Raw genomic sequence first — 19556 nt, forward strand, 5'->3', positions numbered from 1 at the left:
ATCACTGGTGCCCACGTGGAACAGCAGCAGCGGATAATAGTCAGTGGATTGTACAAGGCTTGGTAGCCTCTCGGTGACATCCCTGATGCAAGTCCCTGGTAAGCAGCAATGTCAATTGGTAATGTCAAATGGTAATGTCAATTACCATTTCTCAGTGATGAGTAATCCTATGTTGTGTGGCAGTAATTAATAGCTGAAGACAGCAGGTTCTTAAACCATTCTAATGTAGCCTGTAAAGATACGTCTACATTCACCATAAAACAATAATAGCGTAGTTTTCAACCTTTTTCTGGTGTTGTGAACCCTTCGAATTTTTTCCAGCAGAGCTGTGATAACAAATTAAATCTTTATTGTCACCTTGTTACAGGCTTGATTTCTTATCTTCACTGATGCCTTAAAAATGAATCACTAACTCCCAGAGGTCATTGAACCATAGAGAGGAAACCACAGCAATAGTAGAATAGGATTAGAGTAATGATTTTACCATCCATTGACCACTTTCCACCTAGCCCCAGTTGAGACTTAATATAGTTAACCAGTATTAATAATTAAAGACATTAGTGCTAATAAGTAATGAAAACATTGAATTTGGAATGGAGGCTTGTTTATCCCACTTCCCTAAAAGAGGATAAAAACAAATTTCTGGAGCTAAATGAGTAATTAAAGCAATAATAGTTGGTTACTACTTTATTCTTTTTAAATTTAGTCCCCTTTTTTCTCCGAGTAAAAGAAAAAGCTGACTGCAGCCCCATTTCCATTGTCCTTTTCTTCATTGTCTATCGATTTTTTTTTTTTGTTTCCTGATTTCTTTTATAGAGTGTTTTCAGCTGTTGTATTTGGTGCAATGGCATTAGGACAAAGCAGCTCTTTTGCTCCAGACTATGCCAAAGCCAAGCTGTCAGCAGCCCACTTGTATCTACTGCTTGAAAGAGTACCCTCCATAGATAGTTACAGCGAGGAAGGAGAGAAGCCCGTAAGTAAGCCGTGTATAATGGGCGGTATTATTTATTGACAAATATGGACAGTACTCTTCTCAGTTCCTTCAAACTGATTTTTCCTCTCCTTCTGATTACTTCCTTATCTCAATGTATTCTCGACAGTTTATCCAAACACAACGTGGACCAAGTTCTCTATTATGTGTCCAGCTTTTGCCCACACTGTCTAAAGGTTATTTGTTTTGAAAATCTGGTTAAGGTACAACTTGTGTAGAATTCAACCAGCAAAATTATGAGCGTTTTCAAAATAGTTCAGTGCTGTAGTTTGATTTTATAGCTTCACAAAGATTCAGACCACAGAGTTAACATCAGCATTCCAGCAAATGCAAAACTCTATTGATTTCAGTGGGGGAAAAAAAAGACTTCTGCAATTCTATTTGAATCATCTGTCAAATTGTCTTAAAGATGTAACAGTGATACTATTTCAATTATAGGAAACATTTTGGGGAAGCATAACGATCAAAGATGTGGCATTTAACTACCCAAACCGACCAGAGGTCAAAATCCTCCAAGGTTTGAATCTAAAAGTAGAAAAGGGACAAACTCTGGCTCTTGTTGGTAGCAGTGGCTGTGGAAAGAGCACTGTTGTTCAGCTGCTTGAGAGATTTTATGATCCACTTGATGGAGAAATAGTAAGTATTTTTGTAAGAACATGTCAATATGTTAAGTGAGGGTGCACTTATTTGGTTTTATGTGATGTGGTAGAGTATAATAGATATTTCTAGTTTTATTTTTAAAATATTTTGAATGTTAAAGACAAGCAGTGGCTCATCAGGGTTCCCTATTTAAATGCATTGAACAATACAATGGAAAAAGTCCCGGTTTCCCACATTATAATGAATTAATGAAACAAGATCTGTGTGGTAAAAATATGCCTAATGATGCCTTTGAATTCAGAGCAAATTTCCTGAGGTTTTTATGTTAAGAACACTTTAAAAGTTATTAAATGTATGTATATACTTCTGTATAATGTAGTAATGGAATTTGCCATCTATGTTCTTTCCTAAAACAGTGAACAGTGACAAAAGTAATCTTTATCATAATTTTTACTTGTCAGAAACATCTTTCAGAGTATGCCCACTTACCAACCGATAGATTGTAAGTACTTTTAGTAATTTTGGTTTAAAATACCAACCGATATTGTAAGTACTTTTAGTAATTTTGGTTTAAAATAGATCTAGGGTTTGCCACGCTACTTATTCCGCAACTTTACATATTTTTTTCACATAACGGTATTGTTTATTGCCATTTTCTCTTTGATGTAAATGTGCTCAGGGATTTTGTTTGAAAAAGAACCCACACATTTTGGGTTGGATGAGGTGAGAATAAGAAGGATTTCAGAACTTGTCTCTGTAGAGATACCCACAAAAGATAAAGCAATACTTAAATAAGGCCTAGATGCAACGGACAAGATTTTTTTGAGATTGGAAATGCCCATACAGGTCCAGTGTAGCAAACTGATGTGTAGAAAGAAGCAGCACAGGCACCCCAAAAGTATGTTTAACCAAGTGCAACTTCATCACCGATGTTTTTGACCTTGTAACCAACAATGGTTTACTGAAGGAAAAAGCACAGACCTCTGGCATAGAAACCACAAAAGCAGTGGACTAATTCATAAGCTCAGTTGCACTGTGAACTGAGTGAAAGGAGTGTATGCTTAAAAGCACTAACTGTCAGAAGAACGGCTGTTCACAACAGTGAGCACTGTGCTAGTCTGGTAAAGAGAGTAACTATGCCTAAAAGTTGTGCTGTTTGGTATGGTGGATCCAAAATGTGTGACAACTGAGTTCTCTAGCTTCATCGCTGATTTTTCACATCAAATAAGGAACAGGAAGCAGACCTTAGCAGCCTGCAATTCCATTGAAATTCTAAGGAAAAGAGATGGCAAATATCTATGTAGTTGAAAGCAATTTCTCCTTTCTAGCTTTTTTTTTCTTCCCCCCCTTACATCTGCAGATGTAGAAAAGCTACCACTGGTTTCAATGGATTTTGAATCAGGTTCATTATGATCTCTTTCCTTTGAAAAACAATTATATTGGCTGAAAATTGGCTGTTCTAGCACAAACTGTGGAATTAGTAGATTAATCATGTCCAGTAGCCATGCTATGAAGGGGGCAGTTCTTCAATTACCCAGCTGATCATGTCACTCAACACAGAGCCTGAGCACTGCACTGTGTGATTCTAGTGGAGATGTAACAGCCCTCTTAACGCCCTGGTACATTTGTGTCCAAGTTGATATGACTTGTATAATTATGAAACTGATCTATCCAGAAAAAAAAATTTCTGTTGTCATTTATCTAATAGACAATGATAGCAGCTCAGGTAGCCAAATTTAGCAGAAGTTTGACAGAGTTGCCAATAAAGAAAACTGACTGCAAATGATGTCTTAAGGAATCCAGAAGTAAATTTGTCCATTGTCAGGCATTACATCACAATTAAATTTAAGACTGGATGCTTGGCTTAGAAGTGTGTGAATGAATGAACCCAACTCTTCCTTTATTTTAATGGAATACTACTGCCAATCTGTTCCTTCAGTGGGAATATGTATGCAAAATAGAGGAAAGTTTTCCCACTGAAGAAAGAAATGAAAGAACTTTACCCAAAGTTCTTTGAAGTTGCCTCAGCATATCCTGTCTTCCACTGCCTTCAAAATCCTGATGAAATCTTGAAGCAAAGAAAAGGACTGAGGCAGCAGAAGGGACTATCCTCACTTTTATATAATAGCCCTTAGAAAATTTTGGAACATAGAGGAGTAGGAGGAGAGGGGATTATGTGAGCTTGTAATATGGTATCTCTAAGGAAAGAGCTGCAATTGCAAAACTTCTGTGTATAAATTTACAGTAAGTCTCAAATACACGTATAGCCATGTGTCTGAAATTTAAAATGTTTGGTTTCTCAGCTTTTTGATGGCAAAAATGCAATGACACTAAATATCCAGTGGCTGAGAGCTCAGATTGGTATCGTCTCACAAGAACCAATGCTGTTTGACTGCACTATTGCCGAAAACATTGCATATGGGGATAACAGTCGGGAGGTGTCACATGAGGAAATTATTAGTGCAGCAAAAGAAGCCAATATTCATTCCTTCATTGACTCTCTGCCAGATGTAAGTATTCCTTTTCTCTCCTACTCAGAACTGGAGATGACCTACTGTGGCAGGGAAAAAATTGTGTCCATTTATGATTCCCTGGGGTGCAATAACTCCCTGAGATGCAAATAGATCTGAAACTGATTTTTAAATCTTATCTTTCTTAATTGTGTTTACCATACTTATTTTTACTCTGGGGACTCCAGTGTCAGGTGGAGAGCTGAACATGTAAGATTTTAGGGAAGAAAATCCACAGTTGTAACTAACTGAGAGCTGGAAGTGTGGGTGGGCTTTTTTAAGTGAGTTAAACATTTCTTTTTAAGCTCCTATTTATCTCAAGCATATGTAAAAGACTCTGCTAGACTGACAAGTTTCTTATGCATTTCTTCCAATTATAGCTAGTCAGAATTTAAATTTCTAGTATTCCTACAGTTCAAAAATTACTAAGAATTTTTTTCATATATATAGCTGACCAACGCATAATAATGTAAGAATGAACATCTTGGGTCAGATGAAGGGTCTGCATTCACAAAATCTTGTCCCAGGCAGTGACCAGCAAGATGTATTTACAAATAAGTATTCAAAAAGGCTAAATATTTAATCATATTTCCCCTGAATTCTCATCTAATTTTGCATAATTTGTGACTCAGGAACTTCCTAAGATAGAAATCATGTTTTATTATATAATAGTTCTGGATGGATTTTTCTTCTGTGGGTTTGACAAATCAATTTCTAACCTGTGTCAAATTGTATCTAAAACTTCCTGAAGCAAGGAGGTTGCCAGCTTAGTTGTATGTTGTATATATTCAGCTTAAGTTCATGCTGTTAAGCTGCTTTTTGCATTTCTTGAAAAAATACAATGGCCAAAGTCCATGATTTTTCCAGATCTTGTTTAGTTTCTAAAGACTTATCAAGATCTGCTCTTTCCAAACCTTGTAGAGAAATCTTGTGATATGTAATGATGTCTCATAAACTTTGGTGCTTTTTGCAACCAAATATATAATACCTCAAAGACTACTGTGACCTACACATGAGTTTGTCCGGAGACCTGACTGGTCTGCCTTAACTGACATAACTAAATTAAAAGCATAACTGTCCCAAACTGTAGTGTAGATATACATAAAATGTATAAATGTCTATGTCTATATATAGATATAGTAAGTAATTTGGCCTGAAACCGATACATCTTATACATTGCTATTTTTTTCTTCAGGATGAATAAATGTGGGTAGAATAACTGATTGATTAGGGTGCTAGCTTGGAGTGTTTAAGGTCAGGGTTTGATCCCCTGTATTGTCATAGACTTTCACTGAGCTTTGGTATTCTATCTCCCGATTGAGAATTATGTTGTCTTCCGACCTTAGAGGGGTTGTTGCTTTTAATTTGTGAAATGCTTGATGTTACAAAGAAGTCTCCTAGTGAAAGATCTATAGATCTGTGGCAGGTAGCAATTCTGGTCATCTGTTTTCAGAGAGCTATTGGCATGGAATATGCAGTTTATGGATGGCTGGTGTCAGGGTCTATATGCTTAAATATACTTCAGAATTGATTTGCATTCATAATCTGAACTTACTATATTGTTTCTAGAAATACAATACCCACGTAGGAGACAAGGGAACTCAGCTTTCTGGTGGTCAGAAACAACGTATCGCTATTGCCCGAGCTCTTGTACGTCACCCCCAGATTCTGCTACTGGATGAAGCTACGTCTGCCTTAGATACAGAAAGTGAAAAGGTAACTTGATTGTGAGCCAGATTAAATCTCCCACAGATTAAAGCCCAAAGATGGAAATATGGTGTTTTATGCAAATTACATTTTTATGCTAATAACAGACAAATATAAAGGTCTTACTCCTCCTTGCCAAAAAAAGCTTTTTTTTTTTTGCATCTGTATGGCAGTAGGCAGATTGAAGTAGCAATGAAGAAGGCATTTCTTTGCCTGGAATTCTTCAGACTTCAACTGGAAAAGCACTATCAAAATTGAATCAGGAGGCACAAACTTCAGAAACGGAAAAGATTGAGGATGCTGCCAGAGAGCTTTTTTTTCTCAGAAATGGCCAAATCTTGCTTTCATAATTTTTCCTCCTTCTCTCATTGCTCTCCAGTCCTTGCTATATGTTCATGGCTAATATGCAAACTTCCAGTGAAAAAAATTGCTAGAACACTTATTTCTTTTTTAAGTCCAAAGCTGCAAACTTAGTATAACAGAAGAAAAATCTAGCTTTAGAAAATCAACACAGATTCTACAAAAGTACTTACTATTAACGAGGCAAATATTATAACAAATATTATAATCTGAAAAGCTCAAACCCTATGGACTAAGTTTTGATCAATTCTAGGCATAAAAACATAAGGTTTGAGGGGAAAATGCCATTAAGTAATTTCAGGATTCTTTGTTTTCTTAATTATGTGCCAGTTAGGTACAGAAATTTCATCTCTTATTTTATTCTGCATTAATAAACATAAGGAATAAAGAAAAGAAAGCAGAGATTCTTATTAGTATTTTTCTGCCAGTGCTAGCTTTAAGAAAAACATGATTCACGAGACTCCCTGCGAAATCATGAGAACTAGTGTGATAGTAACTGACCCAAGATTACCGACTTAACTCCTATATATAAATAATCAGTCAAGGAAGGGACCTCTGGAGGTCTCTAATCAAACCTTCTCTTCAAACAAGGGCCAATACTGAATTCAAACTATGTTGTTTAGTGCTGTGCCCAGTAGGGTCCTTGAAAATCTCCAGGAAGATTCAACAAGCTCTCTTTTGTCCCTGTTTCAGTGCTTAATTATCCTTGCAGTGAATATTTTTCTTCTATCCAGTCAAAACCTCCCCTGTTACAATTTATGACAATTTTCTCTTGTTCTCCTACCATGCATCTCAGTAATGAGCCTGGTTTCATCTCATCCTCTTAGCTATCATGGCATCATCTGCTATGACACTTTTGACTCCTTGCCAACACAGGCTAATTCTGAAACAGGAAGGCAAAGCCACAGATATTCCCTTTCCCTCACTGTCATATTACAGTTTGCTTCACAGATGGCAATCGAGGTATATCTCATGACAGCTGCCAGAATAGTTCACCTTTTGGTTTGTTCATTGTGCAGATTGTCCAGGAAGCGCTGGATAAAGCCAGAGAAGGTCGCACCTGCATTGTGATAGCTCACCGCCTCTCCACCATCCAAAATGCTGACAAGATTGCCGTCATCCAGAACGGCAAGGTCGTAGAGCAAGGGACCCATCAGCAGCTCCTGGCTGAAAAAGGCATCTACTATTCTCTGGTCAATGTTCAAAGTGGGTCACGCAACATGTAATTAAAGGCAGTACTTATCTCTGAATTGCCACTGTAATTATTTCAAAACTGCTATTTTTGTCACTGCAATTATTTCAATATCAATAGTCAGTCTTGATACTTTTGATTTTCATCCTTCCTTTCGTAAGTCCTATGAAAACAAGAAATACTAAGTAAATATGTACCAGTTTCTCACTACTAGTTTTCATTATTCAAACCACTCCACTATGTGGCCAAAGCAGAGGCCTATTGCACTCATAGAAGTAGAAACATGCTAAGCCAAATGTAATTAACATTAGCTTGTTTTTACTCTGTCAAAATCACACTAATCAGGCATGTCTGGTAAACAACCTGTAAACATTTTCATGCTCAGTAAAAACAGTTGTGCTATTGCCAGAAACAGACCTAAAGCCTTATCCTCACTGTGCCTCTGTAAGGCACAGTCAGTCCTGGCCTATTAGGCTTGTTATCAACTTGTTATGAGAACTTGCAGGTCAGCTGGAGCTTGATGCCAGATGTCTCTTGTTACCATGTGGAGTTTTAGCCTGGGATGACAGCAAAGGTCTTGAAAATATGGGCGCAGGCTGAAAACAAATGTCCCAGAACTGTAAATACCTCACTGATGTTCAGTTACCGATCACTGAAGAGGTGCAACCTTAAGAGCTGGGAAAAGATTGCTTTAAATGTAACACAGAAAAGAATCAGCAGATGAGAAAAAACCCACGACTGATGGGCAAGGCAAGGCACCTGCTGCAGCCTAGGAGAGTAGTATCTGCAAGTCTCCCAAAGTCCTAAGGGTCAGAGGTCAAGTGCTAAGAACTCTCTAAAGACTGCAATATTTTATAAAAGATGAAAATATTGAATGTGGGCTTGGAGGAGGTGGAAGGAAGGACACTCTTTTCAGTGATATCTTCTTTCATTGAAGAGCTCTTGAACTGGATTACCCTGATGACTAAGACTCTCAAGGACTGTAACCATCAGTGCTAATTACATGGCATCAGCTCTGTGGCATTGTATATTAGTTGCTAATTTAGAATGACTGTTAAGGACTAACTGCTTTGAATATGTAGTAACAGTGATTAATAATTATTAAGAACTAACCATTAGCAATGTGTATTGTTAATGAATATCTATGCAGTAAAGTTTTGTTTTTAAGTTTAAAACTGGCCTGATTAATCAGTCTTCCACACTTCCGTCATAGCAATTTCTGATCCCTGAGATTTACACGTGATCTGTCTTACCTACATGTAGATATTCATACACACACAGCCTAACTGATAGGCAGTTAGGCTCATCAATGTACTAATAACACTCTCCAGAATGTTCATTGATACAGTCTCATTGTATTCCTCTTGAATCACTTACCTGTTTTCTTCTGTTCCTGTCTTAGATGGAAAACCAATTTGACTAGCAAATTTGTGTTTCCTATTTATGTGTTACTTGATACAATAAGGTTCTTGTCCATGAGTAAGGCTATTAGTCTGCACCGTAATATACGTAAGTTATACTTGCAATTGCAAGAATGGAATTCTTGCAATATTAAATATTAGACGTTTATATTTAATAAATATTTAATATTTAATTAAATATTAAGGATATTTTTTAATGTTATAGTCTGAAGATTCAAATGAGACCATATTTAGGTTTCTTTTTTTTCTTAATTCTGGATTTTAGTCTTTTATTTTTAAAACTAGGCTTTTTAAATGATTGGATTGTTTCCCCAACTCGTATCATTTCAAAGATGCTTGATTTAGCAGACAAATTTAGCTTTTCCTGAAAATCAGGCAAGCACTGTAAATGTTTTACCACAGACATATGAAAATCAGTTTTGAAAATTTTGGCCATACAGTTTAAAATCTATTTCAGAAATTCATGTCGAATTTAGAAACTTTCCAAAACAATCTATTTTTCCCTATCCTTTTCTTCCACATTTCTAAAGAAGTATTTCCCCTTTGTTGAGATTTATGCAAAAGTTTGCATAAAAATTGCTAAACACCTCACTTTTGGTTGAAAGGGGCTATAAGCAAAGTAAGCGCTTTCCTTTAAGGATAATGGATCTTTGTTTCCAAATCCACCATAAATGCTTAAATAACTATGCTGCTGCTCACAAGTTCTTTCCTTTCAGAATTTCCTTTCAGAAGACTACAACAACCATACTACTACTATTGTGCTACCACCAGATGCCTCATCATGCAATTTTTCGTCACAAAGCCAAAAGGACAGACAGGGATACCTCCAAAAATGTGGTGTTCACCATACTCTATTCATACACTTTTACATTATAATGCTTGACCCAAATGAAGGGTTGACTGACCTAGAACAATTCTGCTTTAAGGACCATTTTTCTGCTGTGCCTTTCTACAGGGCATAAGAGATCTTACTTCCTATCTCTGCCTTTTCAGTTAGGCTCTGAGACGTTTTAGTTCACCTTGATACCCTAAGATACACGTGTTGTTATTCTGAAGTAATAGACTTTTTTTCCTCTGTCTTGTTCTTCTTTTGAAATCCTGCAGCAGTTTCAAGCAGAACTTACCTTTCTGGCGGAAGGTAATCTAGCAGTGTTTTTACACATTTCTTGTGCCTCTTGCCCCGTTACCTTTGGAACAAGGCTTTAGAGAGATGTGAGCATCGACACCACCTTGGCAATCCGAACCACTTTCCAAGCATATGCCACTGACTGGGGGAAAAAGGAAGCAAGAAGCACTTAAGTTCAGCCGTCTGATAGCCCTGCTGCTGAAACAACTGATCAAAAGAGAGAGCTCAGAAGAAAAATGGGGTTTAGGTCTAGAAAGCCTTTCTTACTGCAGATTCTTATCAGGGTGTTGAATACTACAGTGTCCTATTGCCCAGCATTCTCCAGCATACTTACCCCTACAAGGGCAATTTGCTGTTCCTTATGCAACAAATACCTCACTACTATAGTAGGGTATATAGCCCTTCTATAATTTCTGACACAGAGCGAGAGCATAAACAAACTCCAGCATTCTCCATCCCCTCAAAAGATTCTGAAGGAGTATTTGTCACCAATGCCATAGACCATGTACCATCTCCAAAGGAAGACTGTAAATCAGTTCTGGATCTCCACTAATCTCTTCTTCAGGCATTCCCTCAAAGTTCTTCCCCAACTATCTTTAGCAATCCCTGTTATTGTGAGTACATTTCCTTTTGTCTTTGTATGCTTATTCCTGCGTACATTTCATTCTAGCTGTACTCTGTTAACTAAGGAGATCAGTATACTAATGCTGTTGCTGTAGAGGTCTAGGACAGGACTGCATCTAACTGAAAGTGAACATTCGTGCCTAAGCTCATTTCTCTAAGCAAGCCCATCTTGTGCATGGTTAACAAAGGTGTGGGCAATGAAGTCTAGGGCACAGTTCATCCCATTCTAGAGCTGCTGTCACTGACAGGCCAGATGAACAACAATCTCGTATTGTATCTCTTCATAAAAGGATATGAGCATGATTATCATAAATACCTACATTGTCAATGCCTTAGTGTCAAGAAAATCAGTCACACCTTGAAGGACTGCTATATTAAAATAAGCATCTTAGATCCTGCACTACATAATGTTTCATAAAAGTAGATCTGTAAACACTAGCTGCAGCTTTGTATTCACCAAGACAGAAACTTTTTTTATGGAAATACTAGAAATTGTATGGGCCCAAACATTTATAGTCATTGATATTTTAGGTAACTTAAAAGTAAAGACTGTGTCTACATATATAATGTATATATAATCTGTGTCTTAATAGATTTGCTTTAAGTGTCCATGGGTAGAAATGATGTCATTCATTTGCTTAGTAAAGGAGACAAATATGTTAACAAATCTTTTGAATACAGCGAACAACTGTTCTAAGATAAAATAGCATGGTCCTTACATCATCTAACAGACAGGAATAGTTTTATTTTCACGTTACTTCTGATTTGGTTCTCAAATCACTTATGAAAATGGGGTAAGTGAATAACTTGATTAATGGGAATCTAAGAAAAAAGTTAAGTTCAGGACATGCAAGATGTTAAAATGAAGCAATATTGAGGGAGAAGAAATGCATATCTATCTGACACAGTAAATCCTAGTTCCCACCTACTTTTCAAGTGTTTTTAATTAGGTCAGCTTTGTTTACAGCAATATATAAAAAGAGTCAGGGCAGAACTTAGAAAGGATTAAGCTACTATAGGTGTAAGGTGACTAGCATTATCTACTCTCTATTTACTGCTGGGGCTCTGACAAGCTGTTTGGTTAATATTGGCTTCACGCTTTTTTCTTTCTAGGCACTCTTGGCTTTCACCAATATTAATTTCTTCTTAACCTCACTTGTACATATATCACATTTTGTACAGCTTTCGTTTTGGATTAATCAATACGCTTGTTTGTTGTACAAACTCTTCAGTCATTCCTTGACATGCACATATTTCATAGTGAGGTAAGACAATACGTCATTTCCATGTTGTTCAAAAAACAAACAAACAAAATTTATGCACATATTCCAAGGGATGGGTAGAAGAAGGCACTATGGAATTATGACACGTTTCTCCATCCACAAAGTGAATTCAGCATAGAAATTCCTAATCTAAATTAAGTTTTCCCAAGATTTTCTGTTAGGTAACTCTACAGATTTATCTCCATGTACCTGTCTATTCTTCAACATAAAAGGAGTAATTAATGATGAGAGTTATTTACATATCTGCTAAATCAGAAACAGCTCAGACATTAAGCTTCATGCATGCTAGAGTTGAGAATTACAATTCAGGATGCTAATATTTCAAGGTTCAGCTTGTTAATGGTGCATTCAATGAAGCATACAACCATCTAGTTTTATAGATGTTTATAATTTCATTTCCTGCAATTTCCTGAGGAGCTCAATAAATCATCAGAAACTTAGTTGCTCACTTGGCTCTCATTTGAAGACATTTGAAATCTTTCCTTTGAAGTGGTTATTCCTTCTAACTCTCATTCTTCCATTATTACCTATGAGACTTTAAAGATAGAAAAAATCTTTGTGCTTTCCATCTAAGAATCTTGCATTGATAAAGAATTTCTAAAATATCCTTCAAAATTTCTCTAGAATTCCTCCTGAAAAAATAAAAAGCTAGGAGGAATTTCTGTGTCTGAACTTTCACACCAGTTTCCTTTGAGTTCATGATGGAAGGTGTGTATTTTCTTCATTATCACCGGTACTATTAATCAATTATTTTTCTTTCTGTGGCCATGTCTTTAATTTGCCACTTGATGGCCTCATTTCTTCAGACAATAGCTAAGTTAATCTGCATTTTCTTTTAGAAGTTTCTTTTTCTTTTCATCTTCATGTATATCTTGTTCAACTCAATATAGACAGTGTTCTGTCTAATCCAAAAAGCAACATTCTTAGGAGCTTTTGGTTACTGTCCAGGATCCCCACTCTCTTTTCTGCCCAAGGGAATAGTATCAATTTACAGTCCTGACAGCATTGCTACCATGTCTACTAAAATCAGAGTTCTTAAGATCTAGACTAAGGCAGTAGACACTAACTGCTCTTCCCAGCTTGTACTACGTTAAGCAGTCCTACTGGAGGCAATCAATGATGGTAGATAATGTTTATCTTAGTATTGAAATCAAAGGCCTTTCATTTATTTTTTCCTAATTTAATCGTATTTGTCGCAAAATATATTAAGATAAAGAAGGTGGTTAAAGAAAAGTCTTCCCATGTATTAAAAATCTGTCTGAGTATTACAAGAGCAAAGAGGTTTTCATTTAGTCTGGGTAATTTGATTCCAGATATGGAGTTTGAGTGCCATTTTCCTGAGTGAATTACTTCTTTAAGAGATATTACATTCAACACCACTATCAATCTACATTGAATGTCAGGTGCCCTATGATTTTTAAAGAACAGATATAGAAATTTACAAAATAGGGTATTAAAATGTTACACTTATGTTAAAGTGAAATTTTTCACCTGCAAGACAACAGGCATTTTACCACCGACATCAGTATTTTATATTAGATGGATTTAGTATTTCCTGCTAATAGAGGATAAAAGCATTACAGAATTGCTTGATTTTGCAGCTGTGGACAGGAAATTCAATGTTTCGTTCAATTTAATTTACCACAGACTTTAAAATAGATGTACAATGCACTTTTATGTCACTTAAAATAATAAACTTAAAAGAATTTAGTTATATAATTGGTAAAACTGGCTGCAGTGAGGATACAGAGATGGTTTATTGCTCTACACTGAGGAAAAATCTGTTTCTAGGATGAGATTACTTCACAAGAAGAAATGTCTGGTCAGTATATTCATGAGTATCATAAAGGAAGACTGTTATGAGAATATGCTCTCATCCAAAAAAAAAAATTAATATAACTACACAATTTAAAACTTTCAGCTCCCAGCTGTAGAGGAAATGTATATCAGTTTAGTCAGTAAATAGTTTGGTGCTTGAGACACAAAACCGGACTTGACATTTCTGCGAAGCCTCATGGAGCACTAACACAGCCTTCTCTGGCTGCTCCTGCTCATCCAGCTTTAGGAGTTTATGTGTGTGTAGCTGCTTGTGCGGTGTAGCAGCACTGGCCATGACTACAATTCTTGTACTATCACCTACAAACATCAGAATAGCAGCTGCAGTCCACCTGCCCGTAACCATCTGCCTCCTTCTTGTGGGAAGAGCAAACACCTCTTTTAGGTGTTTGCCTCGGGAATCCCATATCATGTCCAAAAGCAAAACATCAGAATATTCATGCAAATAAAAGGAACTTCTATCTCAGATTAAGTCAACAAAAGTTTTGGACTATTGTTTTCATCCACAGTTTTTGTTTCTAAATACTCAGAGCGTATTGCAAATGTTAAGCTTCAGAATACCCATCTATCAGTAAGAAATATTACAGCTGTTTCAGGGGGAATCACTTCAACATTTTCAAGTGTTTTTGCCTACCGACTTCAGTTTCAGAGATGATAAATAACTGACAGACTGGCCAATTACTTGGATTCCAGCCTATGAATTGAGGTTACATATCTTAGGCATCTGAACATAATTTTTTATCCATTTACCATTATACAAAATAAGTCATTAAATCTGTCATCTTAAAAAGTCCATATTAGGGAATTCACATATTAAACAGATACTTAAACACTGTGATATCAGTTTGTTCTCAAATTATATGTTTTCTATGTTTATAGAGGTAGCTACGTTATACTATTTAGTCATAGCAAATTCCTTAGCTTTACCTTATTATCTTAATTGCATTTGACCTAGAAAATCCATTTTCTATTGCACAGTTGTTCTTCATCTCTAGCTATCTGAAAATGATGTGAACTTTTGTTTCTAAGTTTCATCAAGAAGGATTAAATGAGCTGGTGGCCAATTCCTCCCAATATGTTCCAGATCGTCAGGTTTATTATGTTTCCTTAAATTATAATAAAATATATATCTAGGATGTCCATGCCAGAGAACAGCTGACTTAAAATAATTCTCAATAACACACCAATGAACTTCTCATTGTGGGTGACAATGTATGTCCATACACATTACTCTTCTCAATTGTATCCGGTAACAGAACAAGAAGTGATGGGTCAAATTCTGTCTAAACATGAGAAAAGAGTTTATTATTGTGAGGGTGGTTGAACACTGGAACAGGTTGCTTAGAGAGGTTGTGGAGTCTACATTTAGATATTCAAAACCAGACTAGACACAGCCCTGCGTAACCTGCTCTACTTGGCCCTCTTTGAGCTAGGGTTTGGACTAGATGGTCTCCAGAGGTGCCTGCCAACCTCAGCCATCCTGTGATTCTGTGCAGGAAAAATCATGGTCAACCATGTGGATCCACCCAATTAAACAGATCCACTCCATATGGTGGCTTCCAGTATGTCAAAACCATTCAATACATCACAAGCCATATTAAGAAGAAAATAGTCATAAAAATAATGCTTGAAAATCACTTTCTAAACTTTTGTCCAAAGGGTACGTAGAAGTATCCTGCACCTCAAAGATGACTGGAATATGACAAAAGGAATGTTTTAGAAATACTTTATTATCTCTGCTTTCATCCCCAGTTTTGGCTGACAGCCTGAGCCAAGGAATCAGCCTTGGGTTGTGTCTCCCCAAGGAGAGAGAGGGGTGTTTTGTCACTTTTACCAACAAGCCATCACTTCTAATAGAACATTGTTTTGACAGCACGACAGCAAGCCATGCCTTTACTCAGTGAAAGCCAGGGACTGGCAAACCTTTGTGTTAGGAATTGCAGATAATTGTTCACAGGATGGCCACAGGAAGCTGAAAAGTGGATGTTCAGGTACTGCTGTGGTTGCTTCTCTCTCCTCTCCTGCCTCTCCTGATGAGAGAGGAGCTGCAGCAGCTCTTCCTTTCCCCTCTGCCACCCTTCTCCTGCCACTGCATTGCTGTAAGGCCCTGAAAGGCCACCCTGAGAACTCATAATGAAAGAAAACCACCAAGTTCCACCAAGTTCCTAACAGCTCTCACATCGTCAAACCTCATTCTGACTTATTATTCTGACTCATTAAATTTTTTGATTTAATTTTTTCTTAAGCTTTCCATTCCTTCTCAACCAACACTATCAAACTCTCAAAAGACAACACCAATTTTCCATGTATAAACACAACCATCCATAAAACGCTGAGGTGAGCTAATTCGAGAGAGAAAATATAGCACAGTTTAAATCCTAATATAAAACTTATGAGCATTATCTGTTACCTATTGTAAGAGTAGGCCTAAAGAGTCTTTATGAGCATTTGTCATTAAGGAAAGTATATGACTTTCTGCAAATGAACTCCATCTTCTGGGCACAAGATATTCAAAAGGGATCACACTGACTCCCATTCAGTTTGATCATGGATGGCTGAAAAGTGATAACAAGAGCACCTTCCCTTGAACAGCTTATGGTGGGTTCATGGCCCAGTGTGATGGTCTGCTCCCGGAAATGGTGCTTTTTTCAGTCATCCTGATTACTTGTGAACCTTACGAGGAATGATTAAAATATGAACAAAGAGGCTTCCTTTGAGAGGAGTTAAGAGGAGACTTCTCAGATGCTTTCAAGAGTGACTGATAAAACATGCTCCTCAAAACTATTCATTTCTGGAGGCAGAGCATGCACATAGTCCTTTGCAGACCTAGCAGGCTCCAAGGGGGCTGCAAAAGGCTGGCATGCACCAGTTTTTGAAAGTTTTTCCTCATTAGAGTTTTATGTAAATTGAGCAAAGTCCAACCTCACTGCTTGGTCCTAACCAACCTAGTCCTACAGACTGTTGAATAACCTTCCAGAACAGGTGAAAACAGATTAAGATCACACACCCCCGGGAAGTCAGCACATTTATTTTGTCTAAGACAGATTATCAATGTTCAATAGTGAGTACTAAAAACCAAGCAAAAATATCCAGTGAAATTTCATTCTACTTTAAAATACATTTTACTGTTTATTTTGTATTAATTATGGTAAACTGCAGAAATTTGCATGCTTTGAAATGACATATTACTAAGGATTCTGCAGAGGACACCCCTGTGGGTCCTGTTTAAAAATGGAAAACATGATGGTTTCAAACAGCACATCAGGATATAGGTTTTCAGATTATTAGCTTTGCATCCTCTCAGTTAAATATTACTGGTAGATTTTCCTGAGGTACTTTGTTTCTCAAACAGATTAAAATGCATTCTGAAGATGAAACAAAGTCTTACAGAAATGGAAAGGATGATAATATTGCTGTATCATATCAGGATTATGGATCTGAAGGCAAATGGTAAGTATAGCAGCTGATTTTAAAATATTCCCACGAAAGGTCAGACCAGATGATCTTTGGAGGTCCCTTCCAACCTGGGCTGTTCTATGATTCTATTCTACTAATGTTTTACCTTTAACTGCATAGGCTTAAATTTTACTGGTAAACAATACAAGAATAATCAGACAGTTTTCCTTTTTTGGAAAAGTCTTTGATATCCATTATTCTCTTCAGACAATATAGACAAATGCAGATATAAAAATGTATCAATATCTATATCTAAATATAGATAAATTGTTAACGGATAAATCCAGTTGCACCGCCCAGGTCAGGGGAAGCCTGTCTGAGGAGCAGAAAGCTTTGCTTGTACCTTCATGCTATGATTGAGAATTTCTATCGGGGTTATTGAAAATTTGGCTGCTTCACTCATTCTTTTGAGAAAAGATAGTGACAGCTGCATCTATCCTCTTCTGTTAAAAGGCTGATCCAAAATACTGAGAGAACTGAAGTCAGAGTAGTTAAAGGACAGCTAAGTTACATGCTTCCCCAAGTTCTCTGAAGGAAGTATAACTTTTTTATTAGAATGGAGGGCCAATTGGGGTCAGATGTCCTGCACGCTCTCCTCTCTACCCCTTTCATGTCTGCCCGACTGCAGTCTAATGATCTGAAATCAAAGTACTTAGCTATGAGAGGTCTTTGACAGGCAATTGGCAGTAATGTTAGATTAGCCTACCCACCTAATTTTCCAAAGCTACTTAAAAATATGGCCAATAGCTACCACTCGGCCCTAGCCTAGGCTAGAAAGGCTAGACAGGCAGCTTTAATCATCAAAGAACTTCCCACCCTCTTCTTTAAGAAAAAAAAAGTGGAATATAAATAGGAGGACACTAGCAAAGTTTGCAAGAGGACTTTTGCTACATTATCAAAGTCCCACTGTAGATTTAGCTACAGCCATTCTTAATACTTTTTCACAGGAGCTGTAATTTTAAATGAGTCTTACATAGGTAGCTTGTAACCTATGGGTTTTTTTTTCCCAAATAGGCTCCGTGTTAACACAATACCAAACCAGAAGACTTCTTGAAAGTATTTTTAACAGTGTTCAGAGAAATGCACTGAGATTACATTAAAAGCTCTTATTTTACATTCCTGTATCTCCTCCTTGCATGTGAACACAATTAATAGACAGTAGTTGTATTAATGATGCATTAGGCTTGCTTTGACGTTTTAAGTGCTCTTCCTACTTAAAATACAATAATAATTTTTTAGCAGTGGAGACAAGAAGAAACCTGAGAAACTGAATATGGACAGCCTGTTTACAGTGGTAAGTTTCATGCTATTTGCATGTTTAGCAATCCCAGTCTACCATAATGTTTAAAATTTATTATTTTTATATATGTATCTCTACTTATGTTGCAGAGCTATACTAGAGGCACTTCACTGTTTACGGTATAGAGTACTCAGAGATCTGCAATGGGAAGGGAGAAACCTGAGAAACTGAATATGGACAGCCTGTTTACAGTGGTAAGTTTCATGCTATTTGCATGTTTAGCAATCCCAGTCTACCATAATGTTTAAAATTTATTATTTTTATATATGTATCTCTACTTATGTTGCAGAGCTATACTAGAGGCACTTCACTGTTTACGGTATAGAGTACTCAGAGATCTGCAATGGGAAGGGAAAATGGAGGAGAAAGGAAAGAAAAGGCAGATACAGGAGATGGAGTAAGCTAGCTTAAAATGCTGGAGGTTTTTACTGTCACAGCTACATCCAACAGATGCTGACATAGATCTGTTAACAGATCAGTGGGAAGGGGGATGTAATATGGACCTGAAATGTGTTTGGAGACACAGAAAGAATGAAAAAGAAAATCCCCAGCATAAGGGTAGCATATGCCAGAAAATTTCTCTCCCACACTAGCTATACTTTCATAAGCACCTGGCATCACTGCCTAATGGAATACTGTTTGAAAGGCATTGTCAGAAACTAGGAAATCTTAGCTTCCATTTTCAAGTTACTCTTTTGCAATTGATTCTAACTTATCAGTACTATACTAATTACTAACTAGTCTCTTCTCAGCCACTCTGCCACCCGAATTCATATCCAGAAAACAACAGGAGTTGTATTGTATTGTATTGCAGATTTTACAATACAATTGCATTTATTTTTAAACAGGTGATTTGGAAGCACACAGTTTTAATTTTCTTCTTTTGTATGCAGGCCACAATATTTTTGCATTTTAGAATCATAGACTCATAGAATAGTTTGGGTTGGAAGGGACCTCTAAAGGTCATCTAGTCCAACCCCCCTGCCGTGGGCAGGGACATCTTCAACCAGATCAGGTTGCTCAGAGCCCCGTCCAACCTGACCTGGAATGTTTCCAGGGATGGGGCATCCACCACCTCTCTGGGCAACCTGTGCCAGTGCTTCACCACCCTCAGCGTAAAAAATGTCTTCCTTAGATCTAGTCTAAATCT

At 37.0% G+C, this 19556-nt stretch overlaps 1 protein-coding gene across 1 annotated transcript in view; it reads left to right on the forward strand.

Annotated features, from left to right (window-relative positions):
- ABCB1 (ATP binding cassette subfamily B member 1) overlaps positions 1-7414 on the forward strand; it is a 47874-nt gene extending 40460 nt beyond the window's left edge. Inside the window, exons 22-26 of the mRNA XM_019471097.1 lie at positions 817-973; positions 1430-1627; positions 3895-4101; positions 5671-5817; positions 7188-7414. Of these exons, the coding sequence (XP_019326642.1) occupies positions 817-973; positions 1430-1627; positions 3895-4101; positions 5671-5817; positions 7188-7394 (916 nt within the window). The 3' untranslated portion in view covers positions 7395-7414. The remainder of the gene's footprint in view (positions 1-816; positions 974-1429; positions 1628-3894; positions 4102-5670; positions 5818-7187) is intronic.
- Positions 7415-19556: the final 12142 nt, after the last annotated feature.

The sequence above is a fragment of the Aptenodytes forsteri genome, unplaced genomic scaffold, assembly GCF_000699145.1.
Source record: "Aptenodytes forsteri isolate BGI_AS27 unplaced genomic scaffold, ASM69914v1 Scaffold172, whole genome shotgun sequence".
Lineage (NCBI taxonomy): Eukaryota > Metazoa > Chordata > Aves > Sphenisciformes > Spheniscidae > Aptenodytes > Aptenodytes forsteri.